Genomic DNA, 18,020 nt, shown 5'->3' with positions numbered 1-18,020 from the left:
TGGGGGAGAGAAATGAGAATGCAACTCTGATTTTTAAGGTTAGCATTGCTGCAAGTTTCAGAATGCAACTTAAAACTTATGCATATGCTTGTGTTCTTTAAAGCATTCACCTATTTTTAAAATTCCACTTTTTATATGTTAAATTTTTAAATTAGCATTTTAATTTCAAATGTTATTTCTTCAAATGATTTTTACAAGATTATTGAAACAAATATCTATATAAATAAGATGTCTAAGTATGAAATGTGGGTTCAATACAATATTTGTAAGAAAATTTTACTAGAATTTTTCTTATGCCAACATATTGTCTATAGAAACAAGATTTTATTGAACTACTATTTTAGTTTCGGTTTTTTTGTTGTTGTTGTTAAGACAGGGTCTCGCTCTGTTGCCCAGGCTGAAGTGCAGTGGTGCAAACATAGGTCACTGCAGCAAGCCATTCTCCCACCTCAGCCTCCCAAGTAGCTGGGGCTGCAGGCGCACACCACCACATCCAGCTAATTTTTGTATTTTTTGTAGAGATGAAGTTTTGTCATGTTGCACAGGCTGGTCATGACCTCCTGGGCTCAAGTGATCCTCCCTCCTTGGCCTCCCAAAGTACTGGGATTACAGGCATGAGCCACTGCACTCAGCTGTATTTTGGTTTTAAACTTTTATGAATCTAGATTTTAAAAAACCTGGTTTTCTTTTTTGGTTAGCCATTTATAATAAGTAGAACTTATTGATTTAACGACTTTTAGAGATTTTAAGATGGTTTGTGAGTCCTACTGATAATTCCTTTCTGGTGTGAAATTCACTGTTGTCTTCTGTTCTGTTTTTCCCTTTTCAGGTTTGGATGTGTGGAGGCGAAATGTTTGATGTTCCGTGTTCCAGAGTTGGTCATATCTACAGGAAGTACGTTCCATACAAAGTTCCATCTGGGACCAGCCTGGCAAGAGTGAGTAACTCAGGATCAGAACAGACTGGGGTCAATATGGCTTTCTGTAACCAGAGTAACCAGCCTTGCCCATGGCATAGGTCATCTAAGGCACAGTCTGAGAAAAGCTCTCCGGTGTATAGAGAGCTCCTGTGCTTCTCAGTCTTATTGCCATTGCTTAAAGAAGTATTAACCATTATGCTATTTCTTGTTACGAATTGTTTCAAAGCATTGTCACATACATTATATCTAATCTTCACCATTACCTTCTGAAGTCTGTGTTCTTATCTTTATTTTGTAGATGGGAAAATGAAGTGTGAACTAGGTGGTTGTTCATGCTCACATGAATGCCAAATAGCAGAGTAGGTCTGCGGACCTGGGGCAGCCAGTTCTCTCCACCCACATGGAATGTGGCAGGATCTGTAATAAGTCAGATGGGAAAAGGGGTAAAGGGAGATGGGAAAAGGTGGATGCCCAAACTCTGCCTTCTCTTTTATAACTAGGGCCAGCTCTGCCTCAAATTTCTCCCCATCCTCAACATTTCAAAATTGGCTCAGGCTAAGACTTTTTTCCAATATTGTCTTGAATAAAACCTTTCTTGTAAACCAGATGCAAACATGCTGTTCTCTTCTGCCATTTAAACATTTTTATGCATGTTTAGGAGAACAGTCTCACAATACTGTCGCCAAACAATCCTGACAATTTCTCTGCTTTCCATATTACTTTCTTCAGGGATGAGTCAGTTTTTGTCGCCACAATATGTACCTGCTACTGCTCAGAATCCAAATCTAGAAAAAGAGTATTTTATCACACTGCTACCCTAGAAATCAAATCCTGAATTATTCATTTTGGTTCTTTTACTACTAAGGCTGCAAGATATAACTATTTGGATCTTTTATATAAGGCTCATATAACAAGCTTTTGTAAAAATAAATAAATGAATTCACCAGGAATCATTAGAGTATCAGTAACACAAGGGTAGAGCTTTGGTCTGTGTTAGTTACTGCTATACTCCCAGAACCTAAAACAAGGCTTAGGGAACACTCAGATATTTGTTGAAAGAATTAATTAATCAGGAAAGCTAAGAGAGGAAAATGCTGGAGATGTAAGTTGTTACTAAAACTTAAATACTTTTTAATGAGTATAACAAAATTTTCTTTTACAGCGAATCTTCGTGTGTGGGGGGAGTCATTCTTCCTTATTCCCTTTCTGAGAGTATTCATCAACTGTCATTTTTCTTTAGTCACATCCACATTCTGTAACAGCAATTAGAGTTCCTAGTAATAAAATGACCTTACACACACCTTGAATGGAAATACAGGCTGAGTATCCCTCATCTGAAATGCTTAGGACCAGGAGTGTTTCAGATTTTCAGATTTTTTTTCCAGATTTTCAGATTTTTTCCAGATTTTGAGATATTTACATACACATAATGAGATATCTTGGGGATGAGACCCAAGTCTAAACACAAAATTCACTTATGTTTCATATACACCTTATATACATGGCCTGAAGGTAATTTTATACAATATTTTTAATAATTTTGTGCATGAAACCAAATTCGTGTTAGTACTTATGTGTCGAATTTTCTACTTTTGGCACCACATTAGCACTCAAAGAGTTTTGGATTTTGGAGCATTTTGTATTTTGTATTTTCAGATTACAGATGCCAACCTGTAGTCACATTCCTCCTTTCCCTAACTAAATTAAAAATTTAATTAGACACTAATAACATATTCCTCTAAGTAGCTGTCGAAATACACTATTCGAAGGGAAAAAGCAGTCACAAAATTATAAAGTAATTAAAGAACTGCATTTGGGTAAGGAAATATGGTTTGATTTAGTCATAAGACTTAAGACATATGAATCAGAAAACAAGGGTTCACAGGAAAGTAAATGATGGAGCAATTTAGAGTACATATCACCAATCGGCCGAGTAGATATAATAAATCATAGCAGTTTAAAATATCCTAAAGATAATGATGCTCTCTCCTGTATCCACTTTCATTCACTCATATGCTCCCCCGCTAGTGCTCTGAAAAGAACCATTCACTTCCAAGACAATGTGTGTGTGTGCTTGGCTTGTGGTCTAAAGTAGAGTGTAAAAGCTTCTGGGAGAATGTTGTGCTCATCCAAAGGGATCTGTTTTCAAAAAATAAAACCGTTCATATATTTTCAAGAAAGAAGTTAAGTACTATTTCAAGGATTGTCAAATACAGAGAAACTGGGGTTGGCACATAAAACTTCCAGGAAAAAGTGAATACTTATTTAAATGAGAAAAGTCCATAATTCTGAATTTTAATCTTTTCCACTCAAATTTTACTTCAGGGCTCATTTTTATTTTTTTTTCTAAACTGCTAGAGCAATCAGAAAGTCATAAATATTGAAGCTTGACTGTCACTCTGAGGAACATTTTATGGTTTTTTTAAGTTAAAAAAAGTACATTAAAATGAAAAACAATTCTGATATTTTGTGGGAGCACCTCAACTACCTTGCTACACACTACATTATTACTATATCATCAAAAATGAGGAGAGACTTCATCTATGCTTCAAATGCAGGGCCACGTCTACTCAATTGGGATTTTAATCTTGCAGCCTCGTCAGGAAATGGAGACGAAGCTGGAGACTTGACTCCAAAGGCTTGTTTTCTTACTCTACAAAGCTCGTTTAATCCTTCAAAAATGTGCACTTTTCACATTGATGATTCCAAAAGACTTCCAAAATATTTAAACACACACATAGACACACAAATGTCTGAACATCCTTAAACAGCCTGCAGGTTGGTGTATACTATAGAAATATGTTTGTAAAATTAGTTCTTCAGTACCTTCTATTTGCCTGGCATTCGAATCTGGTTGGAAGAGACAAGATATCCATATACGAAACCATTAGAGGACAGTACAAGACAAGTAATTGCTTAAATGTATCATAAGGATATGTATAGGTATAGGGAAGAGGAGGAAGTAGCGCCATAGCTGTGACCTTCTTCAGTCCTCTCAAATTAAAGGACTTGAAAGAGGACCTTCAAGAATATGTCCACTGAATTAACAAGTTTCATATAACAGTGGTTTCCAAACTCAGGATTAATGATGAGAGCCAATTCCTGGCTAACATTTCACCCTGCCTCAGTGAACTAAGAAAAATAATAATCCCAAAGCTAAACCTGTTCAACTTAATAACATCTTTTTATGCAGAAACTATAAGCTTTTTTTTTTCATTGAAAAAGATAGAATGCAAGATAGTAAATTTTTGTTAGTGCCCTTATTTGGCAAAAACAAAAATTAACATCACTTTGTCATTTCCCACAAAATGTAAAAACCTAGGACACCGTAACTTACACTTCAGCTTCATCTGGGAATCAGAGTATTCACTTGTCTTTAATAAACCTAGACAGTTTTACTGAGTCAGCTTGGGGTCTAATGTCAGTATACTGGGACACAGTTGTGGTGTCTTGCCACCAGGAACAAACAGCAAGTCCTTGAGGGAAGGGATGCTCATGTCTAGAGTTGCAGGGAGACTAGAAAGACAGCAGGACTGTGGTGACAATCATTCCTTCTTTGGAATGGCGCTGGCCATCCTTCATCACAGAAGTGTGAGCAGCTCCTCAGCAAAGGTCCACTGAGTGTCGCTTTGCACAGCCCGAGGAGGCTGAGTGGCAAATAGGTGGAAGAATCTCAAAGAAGAGATTCTTCTCTTCATTCCAACTCTCACCACTCCTATTCAACATAGTATTGGAAGTTCTGGTCAGGGCAATCAGGCAAGAGAAAGAAATAAAGAGTATTCAAATAGGAAATGAGGAAATCAAATTGTCTCTGTTTGCAGATGACATGACTGTATATTTAGAAAACCCCATTGTCTCAGCCCAAAATCTCCTTAAGCTGATAAGCAACTTCAGCAAAGTCTCAGGATACAAAATCAATGTACAAAAATCACAAGCATCCTTATACACCAATAACAGACAGAGAGCCAAATTATGAGTGAACTCCCATTCACAATTGCTACCAAGAGAATGGCGTGAACCCGGGGGGCGGAGCTTGCAGTGAGCCGAGATTGCACCACTACACTCCAGCCTGGGGCACAGAGCAAGACTCCGTCTCAAAAAAAAAAAAAAAATTCCTAGGAATCCAACTTACAAGGGATGTGAAGGACCTCTTCAAGGAGAACTGTAAGAACCATTCAAGAACATGGGAGACTAAATTTTTTTCTAGTTTCAGGATAGGAGCTAAAACTGAAGTCAAATCTCATAAAAGCCAAATTATACAGGCTGCTTCCCAGGTCCTGAAAATGTTAACTTAGAGTAAAAGGGATAGAGGTTAAATGGTAAAGGAGTAGAGCTGGGGCTATGAACCGAGGTCTGTCTGGTCGAGGTTCATGCTCCTCACCATAATGTTCCTCCTAGAGTGCTTGAGATAGACTGGAGCAGCCTGGGCATCTCTGGCAGGAAACCAGTTTAGCAAAGTACTAAGTAGACATGGGCAGGCAGAGTTACGGAGGGTGTGCGTGGCACCTGTGGAGTTAACCTTGGAAGACCCTGGATGCAGATCACAGTGTTGACCTTTGCTCCTTGACTATAGGGTCTTGAACAGGAAGTGTCAGGATAAAAATAGAAGAGATAAAATAGAAACCAACAAATAATTATCAAAATGGAGAAAATCTAAAGAAAGTCTAAAGAAGTTAACATTTCAAATGCAAGGAGCGTTTGTAAAAAAAAATTCATAAAAGATTTTTATTGATTTGTTACACTGTGCACGGAGGTGGGGCTCACATGTGACTATGAGCTTTCCATCTCAGCATCCCAGAGAAAATAGTATCAGTACAAAAACAGGGAAGGGAGGAAGAGGAAAGGGGAAGAGACTGAGATTGGTTTTAGATAAGGTTAAGTGACAGCCTGGGACAGTCTGTGACAGCCAGATCTGGGGAGATACCTACAGATTTTCCATCCAGAATTCTGAGAGCACACAAAAACTTTTGACAGATTTTCTTTGGCAAATAAATGTTTACTTCTGAAAAAAAAATAATGCTTACTGTGCCAGTCACTGTGCTAGGCCCTGGAAGTTCAAGTGACAAACAAGTCAAACACAAATCTCAACTCCTCTTAATAAATGGCCTTGACAGTAACATAGAATCCACACCATGCAGCAGTAATCCATATATTCCAAAGCCAGAATATCATGAGGATGAGGAAAAGGTTAAATGAAAATAATAAAGCTCATTATGGAATGAAATCTGCATCTTATATAGTCCACTTATTTGGATATTGTTTTTTAATAGACTAATTGACTAAATAGACTAAATTAGTCTATTTAATAGACTAATTTAATAGACTAATTATAATTGAGATGACGATTTAACAAAAGAGAAATATATGCCCTATATAGCATTATTTTATATATATAGTGATATATATTTGATATTAACAAATTATGTTTAATGACCCAATAGGCTAATCTACATACAAGTTACAAATGTTTTTTACTTTATGCATTTACCTAGGGTTTCTTAGCAAAGTGTAATGACCTTTGACGATTTCCTATGGTTATTATACTTCACAGGCACAAAGTTCTAAGCCTGAGGTCTGAGGGAGAATGGTGGTTGTGCTTCTGTCAGCTGTGAAATGACTTCTTCATATACTTCCCAAGATGCCTTCCTTCCTTTCTGTGCCATCTCCCTGGTGACATCCAGCTCTGCTGATTCCACAGATTATCTCAGACTCTTGAAAACGATGGAGGTTGGAGGCATAGAGAAAGGGAGGAGGAGGGGAGTGAGCAGGGCTTCAATGTAAAAGCCAGACCACCCCAAGTCGATTAATAAATGCTTCTTCATTGTTGACCATGGTGTCAGTTTTCCCATCTGAAATAGCTGAAATAAAAGAGCACAATGTCGGGCAAACGCAGCTCACCCTTGTTTATGTCAGAAAAATATATCAATCGAGGAAAAGCATTAACAAAACCAAAATGACTAGTTTGATATCTGAAAATAAAATCACCAACAAGATTAGAAGTTATGGTGATGAATGGGAAATCTATACTCCCTCAAATTGACCTTTCTCTCCCGATGACTGTAAATCACTGTACTCTCTTAAAGCTGTCCAGCAAATAAGCGCTTGTAGCACGATAACCTCGGACACCAACAGCAGTAGCACTTTTCTCTCCTGCTCTTAATACTGCAGGGTTCAGATGCTTTATTTGAAACCATCATTGAGTTCAGGGTCATGGTGGCCTATCATGGGTTTTCTCCCAAAAAGCAGGAAATGATGGATCTTCCCTCAAGACTCAGCCCTCATAAATGGCTAGGATTTTGTTGCAGAGGCAGTTCTTCTGAAAACAATAACTTTCTCTAATTCTTCCATACAATATAACCTAAAGGGCAATAAGGCTGTCTAATACTTTTGCTCAAAACTAAAGATGATTCACATACTGAAATTATATGTTTGCTTCTCTCCTGACTTGGCTACAGTTTAAAATATAATACCTCAGGACAGGCATAGTGGCCCATGCCTGTAATCCCAGTGCCTCAAGAGGCTGATGCAGGAGGATCACTTGAGGTCAGGAACTTGAGAACAGGCTGGGCAACGTAGCAAGGCCCCCCCGCCAAAAAAAGTGTTTTTTTGTAAAGTTACCTGGGGGTAGTGGCATGTGCCTGTAGTCCCAGCTACTTGGGAGGCTGAAGTGGGAGGATTGCTTGAGCCCAGGAAGTTAAGTCTGCAGTGAGCCATGATCAAGCCACTGCCCTCCAGCCTGGGTGACAATATGAGACCCTGTATCAAAAATAAAACAAAACAACATAAAACATAATACCTTCTACTTAGAAGGGTCTTTTTATTTTAAAAATTAAGGCATCTTCTATAAATAATGTTTCATTATTCTCCATGATTGATATCCTCTCTAAAAGTCAATCATAAATTAATGTGACAATAATGATTCAATAAATCATTAAATACCGTGAGTTCATTGCATGCTATAAAGATAAATGTCATCTCTAACCTCAAGGAAGTCTCAAGCTAGATAAATCCTATTAATAAATATTTATCAAGTGCCTACTATATGCCAGGCAGAAATGCACACAGCATGCTATGTATCCTAAGCAAACAGCATTGGGCCTTGCCAGTTAGATCAAGCCACCCCTTTGTGATGTAATGTCACTTCACCTTGGGGCATCCCCTGCACAGGGGATGAGTTTCTGGTAGACAACGCTGGTAGATCACTCACTCACCCTTCAGTCCTATCTCCTTTTTAAACGCTGGGCATTTCCTGCTTGTGTTACACATGAAAAAAATAAGGCCAAGGGAAACCATTGTGTCAGCCAAGAAGAAATGAGAAAATATGAAACACAAATTTATTCGCCACTCAACCCTCATCTACTACCTTAATTCCTAACCCAGTGGCATCAGAATTTTTTAAACTATCTATACTATATATTTTGTTAGTTTAACAAATAACAATAGAATTCCATGTTGCTTTTAAAAATTTTAAACGATATGGAGGTAAAGCATAGATTTTTTTCATATCAAACATAGACACTAAAAAAGAAAGTAAAATAGCAAATTGCTGGCAGGTACAGTCTCTTGCCGTTTGCAAGTATTATGAAAAAAATACATGAGATAAGGACAACATTATTTTCAAACTTGGTAATTTCCCACAAAACCTCGCAAAACTTCTGTGGTGTTTTTTTGTTGTTGTTGTTTGTTTGTTTGTTTTTTGAGACAGAGTCTCACTTTACCTAGAGGTAAAGTTGGCCACTGATATATGAAATAATGTTTAAAAAACAGTATGGACTGATTGCAATAAACACATATGAACTCAAAACTAACTCCATTTCCCAACTAGGAAGCATTTATTTATAGAATACAGAAAGTAATTTTTTTTTTTTTTGAAATGGAGTCTCTCCCTGTCACCCAGGCTGGAGTGAAGTGGCATGATCTTGGCTCACTGCAACCTCTGCCTCCTGGGTTCAAGTGATTCTCCTGCCTCAGCCTCCCCAGTAGCTGGGACTACAGGTGCAAGCCACCACGCCCAGCTAGTTTTTGTATTTTTAATAGAGACGGGGTTTCACCATGTTGGCCAGGATGGTCTTGATCTCTTCACCTCATGATCTACCCGCCTCAGCCTCCCAAAGTGCTGGGATTACAGTCATGAGCCACAGCACCCGGCCAACATTTTTTTATTATTATTATTTTCCAGAGACAAGGTTTCACTCTGTTGTCCAGGCTGGAGTGCAGTGGTGCAATCTGTGCTTACCGCAACTTGGAACTCCCGAGCTCAAGCCCTCCTCCATCTCAGCCTCCTGAGTAGCTGGGACTACAGGCACATGCCACTATGTCTGGCTAATTTTTGTATTTTTGGTAGAGACAGGGTCTCACTATGTTGCCAAGGCTGGTCTCAAACTCCAGGAGGTCTCAAGCAATCCTCCAGCATCGACCTCCCAAAGTTCTGGGATTATAGGCATGAGCCACCATATACAGTCTTAAAACTATTTTTTAAGTTTAGTTTTTTCCTACTTATTTACTCTAAATATTTTTTTCCTCAAAAGCTCTCACAGATGTTATATTCTTCCCAACATTAAGGAATTTTGTTCAATTTAAATTGTTCAAATATTCCATGGTGCTTTCCCAAGTTTCAGCTCAGCTATAACTTGTGATTCAATAATCTGATGCTTTCCATTGTGCAAAACAGAGCTTGTAATTAAGTCAGGTAGTTCCCAAGCTATGGGGACAATATTAAGCATTTCTTGAGCTATCACATGAGGACCAAGATTTTACGTTAGCTTTTGTTTATGCCTTTTGGAATATTTTATAATGTAAATAGAATATCTGAATAGTGATCCCAGATAATTGCATAATAACAAGCTATCATGATTAATCATTACTTTCACTTTGTCATTCTTAATGAAATTAAAATGGAATTTATCTTCCACTTCCTATGGTATCTTTTCTAGTTTATTTTTGGTTATTCTTTCTCCTACCTAGAGACCTTGGCATTTCAGGCAGTTATTGAGCATTCATTTTACTTTTTTTTTTCAAAACACTTGAGAAACAAACTTCATGGTGAGACCAGTTTGTGTACTAGAGAGAATTTTAATTGCATTTTTATCATTATCCCCATTAGAACTGAACATTTCCCTGTATTCACAATTCTGCTAGTGCCTCATAAAGGAGAATGCTTGCTCAGACAAAATAGGTCCCTGCTGCTACAAAATTAAGCTGCTGAAATTTAAGCAAACTCAAATATTTTAGCATGCCATAATCTCAATAACCAAAAATGTAACTCTTGCAAAGGGGGGTAGTGCTGGTCATTTAATAACTGCCTTCCAGGACCCTAATCCCACATCTAAGCCATGGGAGTACCTGGATGGTAAGAACTCGTTTCATGGAATTAGCTTCTTCCCATGAGATGTGTGAATGCACAGTACCACTGTGCTTGGGACCTCTGCTATTTCATTCCCATTCCAATCCTCCATGTTTCCAATGGTTTATTGGTTCATGGCAAGAATTCCATTTCCAAATGCAATTCCAGCCCAAGTGTATCCCCATTTTAGTGCCAGTTGAGGTAGAGAAACTAGTTCCAGTTGCTATTTTGTAAACTGAGAAATGGTCAGAAACAAAATGGCAACTTTGTGGTGTGCAGATGCTTCTGGGTGTTCCAATTCTGAAGACTGTTTATAGAAATACAATCTCTATATATTACAGATTCCGTACAATTTGGACAGATATAATTTTCAATCTAAGATCCCTGTAATGGGCATTTAGAAACATAGGGATTTTATTTTCTGCCTGTTTGAAAGTCTGGGAAATAAAACAAGGTCTATTAATAACAATTGGAATAAACGCTATAGCACCATTTATTTTAACAACAGTTTGTTTGAATGCTTGCTGTGGATGTTCTTGTGAGGGAACCAAATTCTTGATAATCTCTTTGGGTGATGAATAGAAAATGCTGGTTGTGATTTATAAAAAATATCAAATGGATTAATGATAATCATCTAGAAATAAGGTCATACTTCATTTTATACCTAAGTTGTGATGACATGAGGCACCATTGGCTTGATCACCAGGAAGAACACCATTCAGCTTATCCCCCAACCATCTATAGACATCCCCAAAAGCCTCCATCGCATATCCTTGTGCACCCACTTGTCAGAAGCATACCCACACTGCACCGCCCCGGATTTGCTTCTTTTGTTTCGGTTTTCACTTGCCTCTGTCTCCTGCCCATGAAGTTGCAGGTGAAGTCACACCTCTACCATCACTCACAAAAGCATCAGCCACTAGCTCACAATGCTGAGTCTGGAGGAACCAAAACTTCAGTCATTAAAGTGCCAGAACTTCTCTGGGTCCTGGGTAGACTAAGTCAGGATGGCTGTCTCCTACCTGTGGACCATGCATACTCACTTGGACACAAATGACCTGTGTTTCTATGGTCTCTCTTCAACAGTTCTAGCTTCTGATTATCTCCACTTTTCCAGGGTTTCAAAAAATCAATCACGTAAAATTATTCCAACATATTCTGGCCCTCAAACCCAGCCAAAACAAACAAGTACAATCTTAAGGAATATATAAAAATTAGCAACCGTACTTTCACTGTAGTCCTATTATGGTTTTTTGTTCGTTTGTTTGTTTGTTTGTTTTTACTTCTAAGGGTAGGACATAACAGCATAACAGGCATTGCAGCTTTCTCCTTCTTCTCTTGAATGACTTGCTTTGGAAGAAGCCAGCACCAAGTCGTGAGGATACTCAAGCAGCCCTGTAGAACGGCCGGCCCGTGTGGGAGAAAGAAAGCCGAGTCCTCCTACTCGGCACTCATAGCAAGCACCAATTTTACAGACACTTAGTGAGACACCTTGGAAAAAGATCTTCCAGCCCAGTCGAAGGCTTAAGATTACTGCTACCTCAGCCAAAATCTGACTGGAATTCATGAGAAATCTGATCCAGATTGTACAGCCTGTTTTATTCCCAAGTTCCTGACCCACAGAAACTGTGAAGGATAAAAAATGTTTATTATTTGTTTTAAGCCACTCAGGTGTGAGACAGGGTGTTATTTATCAATAGATAATGAATACAGTTGTTTCTGCTTAATAGTCTTTCATCGACAACATTCAGACTAATTTTATCTTCAGGGACATGATTACCTCAGGTGGCACATTTGAAGCTCAAAACTTAGGGAAGCTTGTACACCAAAGGACACTGTTTACAGAATGAAAATCCAGCTCACAGAATGAGAGAAAAAAATGTAAATCATACATCTGATAAATGCTTAATATCCAGAATATAGAAAGAACTCCTACAATTTAGCAACAATAAACACACAACCTGATTGATACATGCAAGAATCTATTTCTGGAAGAGAAGAGACAGCTCAGAAATGGATTCTTGCAAATGGTCAATTGATTTATATAAAGGTCAATCAATTTTACCTTTATGGAGAAATTGGAGAAAACATTATTTTTTCAACAACTGATGCTAGAACAATTAGATGTTCATATCCAGAGAAGTAAATAAACATTAATCTATATCTTGCACCATATACAAAAATTAACGCAAAATCAATCATAGCTTTAAATGTAAAGGATATAATTATAACATTTCTAGAATACAAAAACAAAGAAGAAAAATTTTTGTGAGGTTAGGCAAAAATTTCTTAGGTATGACACATAGAAAAAATTGACAAATTGAACTTCATTGAAATTAAAACCACCTATTCTTCAAGGGCACTGTTAAGTGAATAAAAAGACAAGGACTGAAAAGAGTATTTGCAAATCACATTTCTGGCCAAAGGTTTGTATCCATAATACATAAAGAATTCTCAAATTTTAATAATGAGAAAAACAGCCCAATTTTTAAAATGGGTAAGCAATTTGAAAGACATTTTACTAAAGAAGATACCCAGGTGGCAAATAAGGATATGAAAAAATGATTAACATCATTAGTCATTAGGAAAATATAAATTAAAACCACAATGAGATGTACTACATGCTTTTATAATGGCCAAAATTGAAAAGACTGACCACACCAATTGTGTTGGAGTAACTGGAAATCTCATACAATGCTAATGGGAATGTAAAATGGTACAACCACTTTGGAAAACAATTCAGAAGTTTCTTTAGAAGTTAGACACATACCTAGAGTACAACCTAGCCATTCCACTTCAATATTTTTATCCAGCAGAAATGAAGGCAAATGTCCATAAAAGACTTCTACAAGACTGTTCATACAGCTTTGTTTGTAATAGCCCCAAACTGGAAACAACCCAAGTGTTCATCAGCAGGTAAATGGATAAACAAATTGTAGTTTCTTCATGTGATAGAATACAATAAGAATGGGCTGGGTTTGGTGGCTCCTGCCTATAATCCCAGCACTTTGGGAGGCTGAGACAGGCGGATCACCTGAGGTCAGGAGTTCAAGACCAGCCTGACCAACATGGTGAAACCCCGTCTCTACTCAAAAAATACAAAATTAGCCAGATCTGGTGGTGGCGTACACCTGTAATCCCAGCTACTTGGGAGGCTGAGGCAGAAGAATCACTTGAACCCAGGAAGTGGAAGTTGCGGTGAGCCGAGATCATGCCATTGCACTCCAACCTGGGCAAAAAGAGTGAAATTCCATTTAAAAAAAAAAAAAAAAAAAAAAAGGAATACAATAAGAATGAATACATGCAGCTCCAGCTACATGGATAAAGATAAAATACTTATACTAAGTGAAAGAAGCCAGACAAAAAGAGCACATAATGTATGATTCTATTTATATAAAATTCTAAAAAATACAAACTATAGTGAAAAACAGTACATCAGTGGTTGTCTGGGGACATAGAAATGCCACAGAAAGGAGATCGGGAAAAGGATTTCAAAGAGGCATGAAGAAACCTTTGCCGGTAATGGATATGTTCCCTGATCTTGATAGTGGTGATGATTCTACTAATATAGTATATACATATGTCAACATATACCAAACTATTCACTTTAAATATGAGCAGTTTTCTTGTAAATCAACTATTCCTCGATAAAGCTGATTTTAAAATTAGGCTTACCAGCATTTTTTAAGACACACTGTTAGCTCATTTGGGGTTTTTGCTTGTTTGTTTGTTTCTTTGTCTTATATCTAAAGGCTACATTAAATGTCATCATAAACACCACCATAGATATCCATAGTATTTGGGCAAAAATATGATAGAGATATAAAATCAAAGAGAAAGCTAACCCTTGTTCATGACAGCCCAAAGAAGATAACTACCTACAAACAGCTCACACAGCCTTGGGGAAGAAGGAAAAGGAAATTGCCTGTCAGAGAATCTCTCTTTGTAGGACTAGATTAGCCTCCTCTCCTTATGCTGAAAGTTTCCCACTGACTTCAAAGAAGTGCTCAGATCAGAGAAAAGTGGAGCTAGGCTGAATAATTGTAGTGAGGTTGGGGCTGCCTTAGAGATTCTCTTTTGAGCTGTACCCATGATGACATGGGTATTATATATTATCAATGATAAAAGGGCTGTGGGGTGGGACTACTGAGCCACAAAGGCACTCTTAAGCATCAAAGAGGAGACAAGAAATACATTCAAAAAAAGCAGAAATTTAAAATCACGGGATATGGATACACCTTGCTGTAGGAGTGACTGTGACAAATTAGAAACTGTTTCTGTGTGGGACTGGCTTTTCCAGTTTCAGGGAAAAAAAAACCTGTGTGTGTGTGTGTGTGTGTATGTGTGTGTGTGTATGTGTGTCAAGAAAGAGGATTCACTGTAACACAATCCACCATAATACAATAGCTTAATATTGACACAAGCACAATTTGTGAAGCAGGATCTTGCCAGTACACATATAATAATCACATTTTGCGCAAAGAAATAGGAACACTGTACTGAGGTAAGATGGCCCAAATAATACAGATACAGTTGACTCCCAAATAATACACTGAGAAACTGAACAGGGATTGAATAGTCTAGCAGTGGGATCTAAAATGTTGCTGGTAAAAATAATAATAATTAGTGGGTAGATTTATGCAGTTTCATGAACCAGCAGGAAAAGTTAAACTATCTATTTTCCTCATGCTGTACACTAACAGTGATCAGTCAAGCTGGAAATAATGTTTTTATGAACTGAGCTAGAAATGTCATTTAATGTTCCTGGTAAAATATCAATTCAAAGACCTGATGAGTATTAGAATTATGGAAAGATTTAGTGTTGGATAGCACAAAGAAAACAAGACTTGATTTCTAAAGACCTCTAATATAAGGCTGCATGTGTTAATAAATATTTGAGCAACATAGAAAGGACAGATTAATACCAGTTTGGGTTGAAGAGAGGAACATATGTGATAGACAGAGAACCACAGACAGGTGACGTAAAAGTAGAGAATACTGTTAATGTCTTGTACATAGAAGATGCTCTGAACAACAGTTTTTATTTCATTTATCATTCAAGAAGATGAAGGTCTGCAGATTTTTAAAGTAGAAGAATCCTTCATTGGCTTTCTACAGCAAAAAGTAAATATATTCCTCAGCTCTAGTAGCTATCTTTATCAGTCTCTTATATGAGTCCCATGCTGGGTACATCCGCAGCATATGAAAACCTCTTGGATCCAACCTGAATGGGTTTGGGTCCTCTCACTTTCCCTTGTCCACACTAAATGTGGGGCCTAGATGAAAGCCAACTCAGATGTACAGAAACAGAAAGCCTTCACCTACTTATTTTCACACTGAGGTTAGCATTAAGCCCTAAACAGTTCATTCTGGCCATGCTGAGCCTCACCTCTAGCTAGCAATTAGTCTTGCTGTTTCCTTAAATTCTGTGACTGCTGCCCTGTTTGCTTCACAGATAGAGGGCCAGCAGGATCCCACCTCTAGGAAACAAAAAGCAGTGGGATTGTGTGTTTATATTGTATCAGCTGTGTGTTATGGCAGGCTTCTCTGCAAAGAACTGCTTGAAACTCCTCTGGAATAATTTCCACAAAAACAAAACATTCTTTATGTATTGGCAATACCAAAACATGCCAGATTCTGCATAGATGGTCACTCAATGAATTAAAAAACATTCATAGAGCACATGTTATATGCAAATTACATACATCAGGAGTAGGATTGCCATTATTTAGCAAATAAAAATACAGCATGCCTCACTAATTTGAATTTCAGATAAATGACAAATAATTTAGTACTAGTATGTCCCATATAACATTAATAATACAAGTATTAATTATATTTACAAATTGATATGGTTTGTCTGTGTCCCCACAAAAATTTCATCTTGAGTTGTAGCTCCCATAATTCCCACGTGTGGGAAGGAGCCAGTGGGAGATAATTGAATCATGGAAGCAGTTTCCCCCATACTGTTCTCATGGTAGTGATTAAGTCTCATGAGATCTGATGGTTTTATAAGGGAAAACCACTTTCACTTGGCATTCTGAGTGTCTCTTGCCGCTGCCATGTAAGACATGCCTTTCACCTTCCACCATGATTGTGAGGCCTCCCCAGTCACATGTAACTATGAGTACATTAACCTCTTTTTCTTTATAAGTTATCCAGTCTTGGGTATGTCTTTATCAGCAGCGCGAAATAGACTAATACACAAATTATTTGTTGTTTATCTGAAATTCAGTTTTAACTATGTGCCACATATTTTATCTGGCAAGTCTAACTGAAGGGAAAAAGAAAAGCGTTTCAAAGAGTGGGTGGGATCAGACAAATAGGAGAGAACACTGAGTCAGGAGAACCTGTACAGACAGACAAGTGCAGGGAGTAGTTGCATTTTTTCAGAGATGATGAACAGAACAGTTTACATAAGCAGAGCTTGTATGTAGGAGAATAAAATTTAAGATACCCATTAGGGACCTACTGTGGAATGTCTGAAACAGTGGGCAACCTGTATCTAACAAAAAATTGGAGGTGGGGTGTTATACAAGGGCCAGTTGTTTAATTTCTTTTTGGAGAATTATCCTGCTCAGCAATCCATTTTGGTTATGGAAAGGTAGCCAACATGGTTTGGCCAGGATAAGCAAGGACAAACAATGAGGAAGATGAGTTGCCAGGCATGAAAAGGAAGAAGAAATTATAACATTCTGGTACAGCCCTACAAAAGAGACATAAGAGAGATTTTTGAGTTGGGCAGAACCATGGCAGGAAGCTAAAAGACAGAAGGAGGAAATTTTAGCCAGGAAGAAATTCCCTTTAGCAGCCAAAGGAAAAGAATCCAAGGGGTCAAATACTTCATCTTACATCATCATCTGTGCTGTTTTGTTATCTAAGTCTCTGCTACTGCCCGAAAATCTTCAGTAAAAGTTATGCCCAGTTGATGTACCGAGAGACATTTGAGAGGTGAGGGAAAATACCTGTGCACCCCATTCAAGTCTCTGCAGGACAAAAGGTAGACAGCAAGCTGGGAGCAAGATGCCAGGAGGAGAGAAGGATCACAAACAGAAAATCGAAGTGAAGGATGAACGTGTGAACACCCCTGGGAATCCACAGAAATCTTCAGGAGGACAGGGACATGCAACTTGAGGTTAAAGTACTTTTATTTAAACCTTAAAAAACAAGAACTCCAGCTAACACCTGGCTCTGTGTATATAAGGCAACCTCTAGAGATTCAACATCTGATAGTTCAAGAGTAAATAATTACATGTATAGATCTCCCGGCATTCATGCTTGACTCTTTCTTTCTCCTTGATAACTTTTTTTTTTTTTTGGACATCTTAGCAGGTCCACCAATGTTCATTCAATCTCAGAGAAAGATAGGACTACTCAGATTGATTTATTTTCTCTTTTACCATCTCTGGCACAAGCTGTTATTGGATGTTTCCATTTCATGATTCTGCACGTGTTTACACAGCTGTAAGTGTTTAAGTGAGAAATATTGCTTTGCTCCTACTCCACTATCTCGGTGTATGTGAATGTGTGGTATGCATGCTCCTACATAAATACCCCAATGAACTCCAATGAGTATATGATTGTACTATTTCCTGGAGTGGGTCAATTTACTCTAAGATCTATAAAAGACCAATGAAACTCTCTTTTTGCAACTGTTTGCAATATCTCTCAGCTGTGGTACCAACGTTTTCCCCAAAGTTAAGTACTGATTTATGATTCCAGTGACAAACTAACATAATGTTTTATTATTTCCAGAAT

At 37.8% G+C, this 18,020-nt stretch overlaps 1 protein-coding gene across 2 annotated transcripts in view; it reads left to right on the top strand.

Moving 5' to 3' along the window:
- GALNTL6 (polypeptide N-acetylgalactosaminyltransferase like 6) overlaps nucleotides 1-18,020 on the top strand; it is a 1,210,113-nt gene that overhangs the window by 1,108,378 nt on the left and 83,715 nt on the right. For both annotated transcript variants that reach the window (XM_050792469.1, XM_050792470.1), the window contains one exon: nucleotides 830-937. In XM_050792469.1, coding sequence (XP_050648426.1) covers nucleotides 830-937 — 108 coding nt within the window. The remainder of the gene's footprint in view (nucleotides 1-829; nucleotides 938-18,020) is intronic.

This window comes from Macaca thibetana, chromosome 5 (genome assembly GCF_024542745.1).
Source record: "Macaca thibetana thibetana isolate TM-01 chromosome 5, ASM2454274v1, whole genome shotgun sequence".
Classification (NCBI taxonomy): domain Eukaryota; kingdom Metazoa; phylum Chordata; class Mammalia; order Primates; family Cercopithecidae; genus Macaca; species Macaca thibetana.
This window is presented reverse-complemented; position numbering and strand designations above follow the sequence as displayed.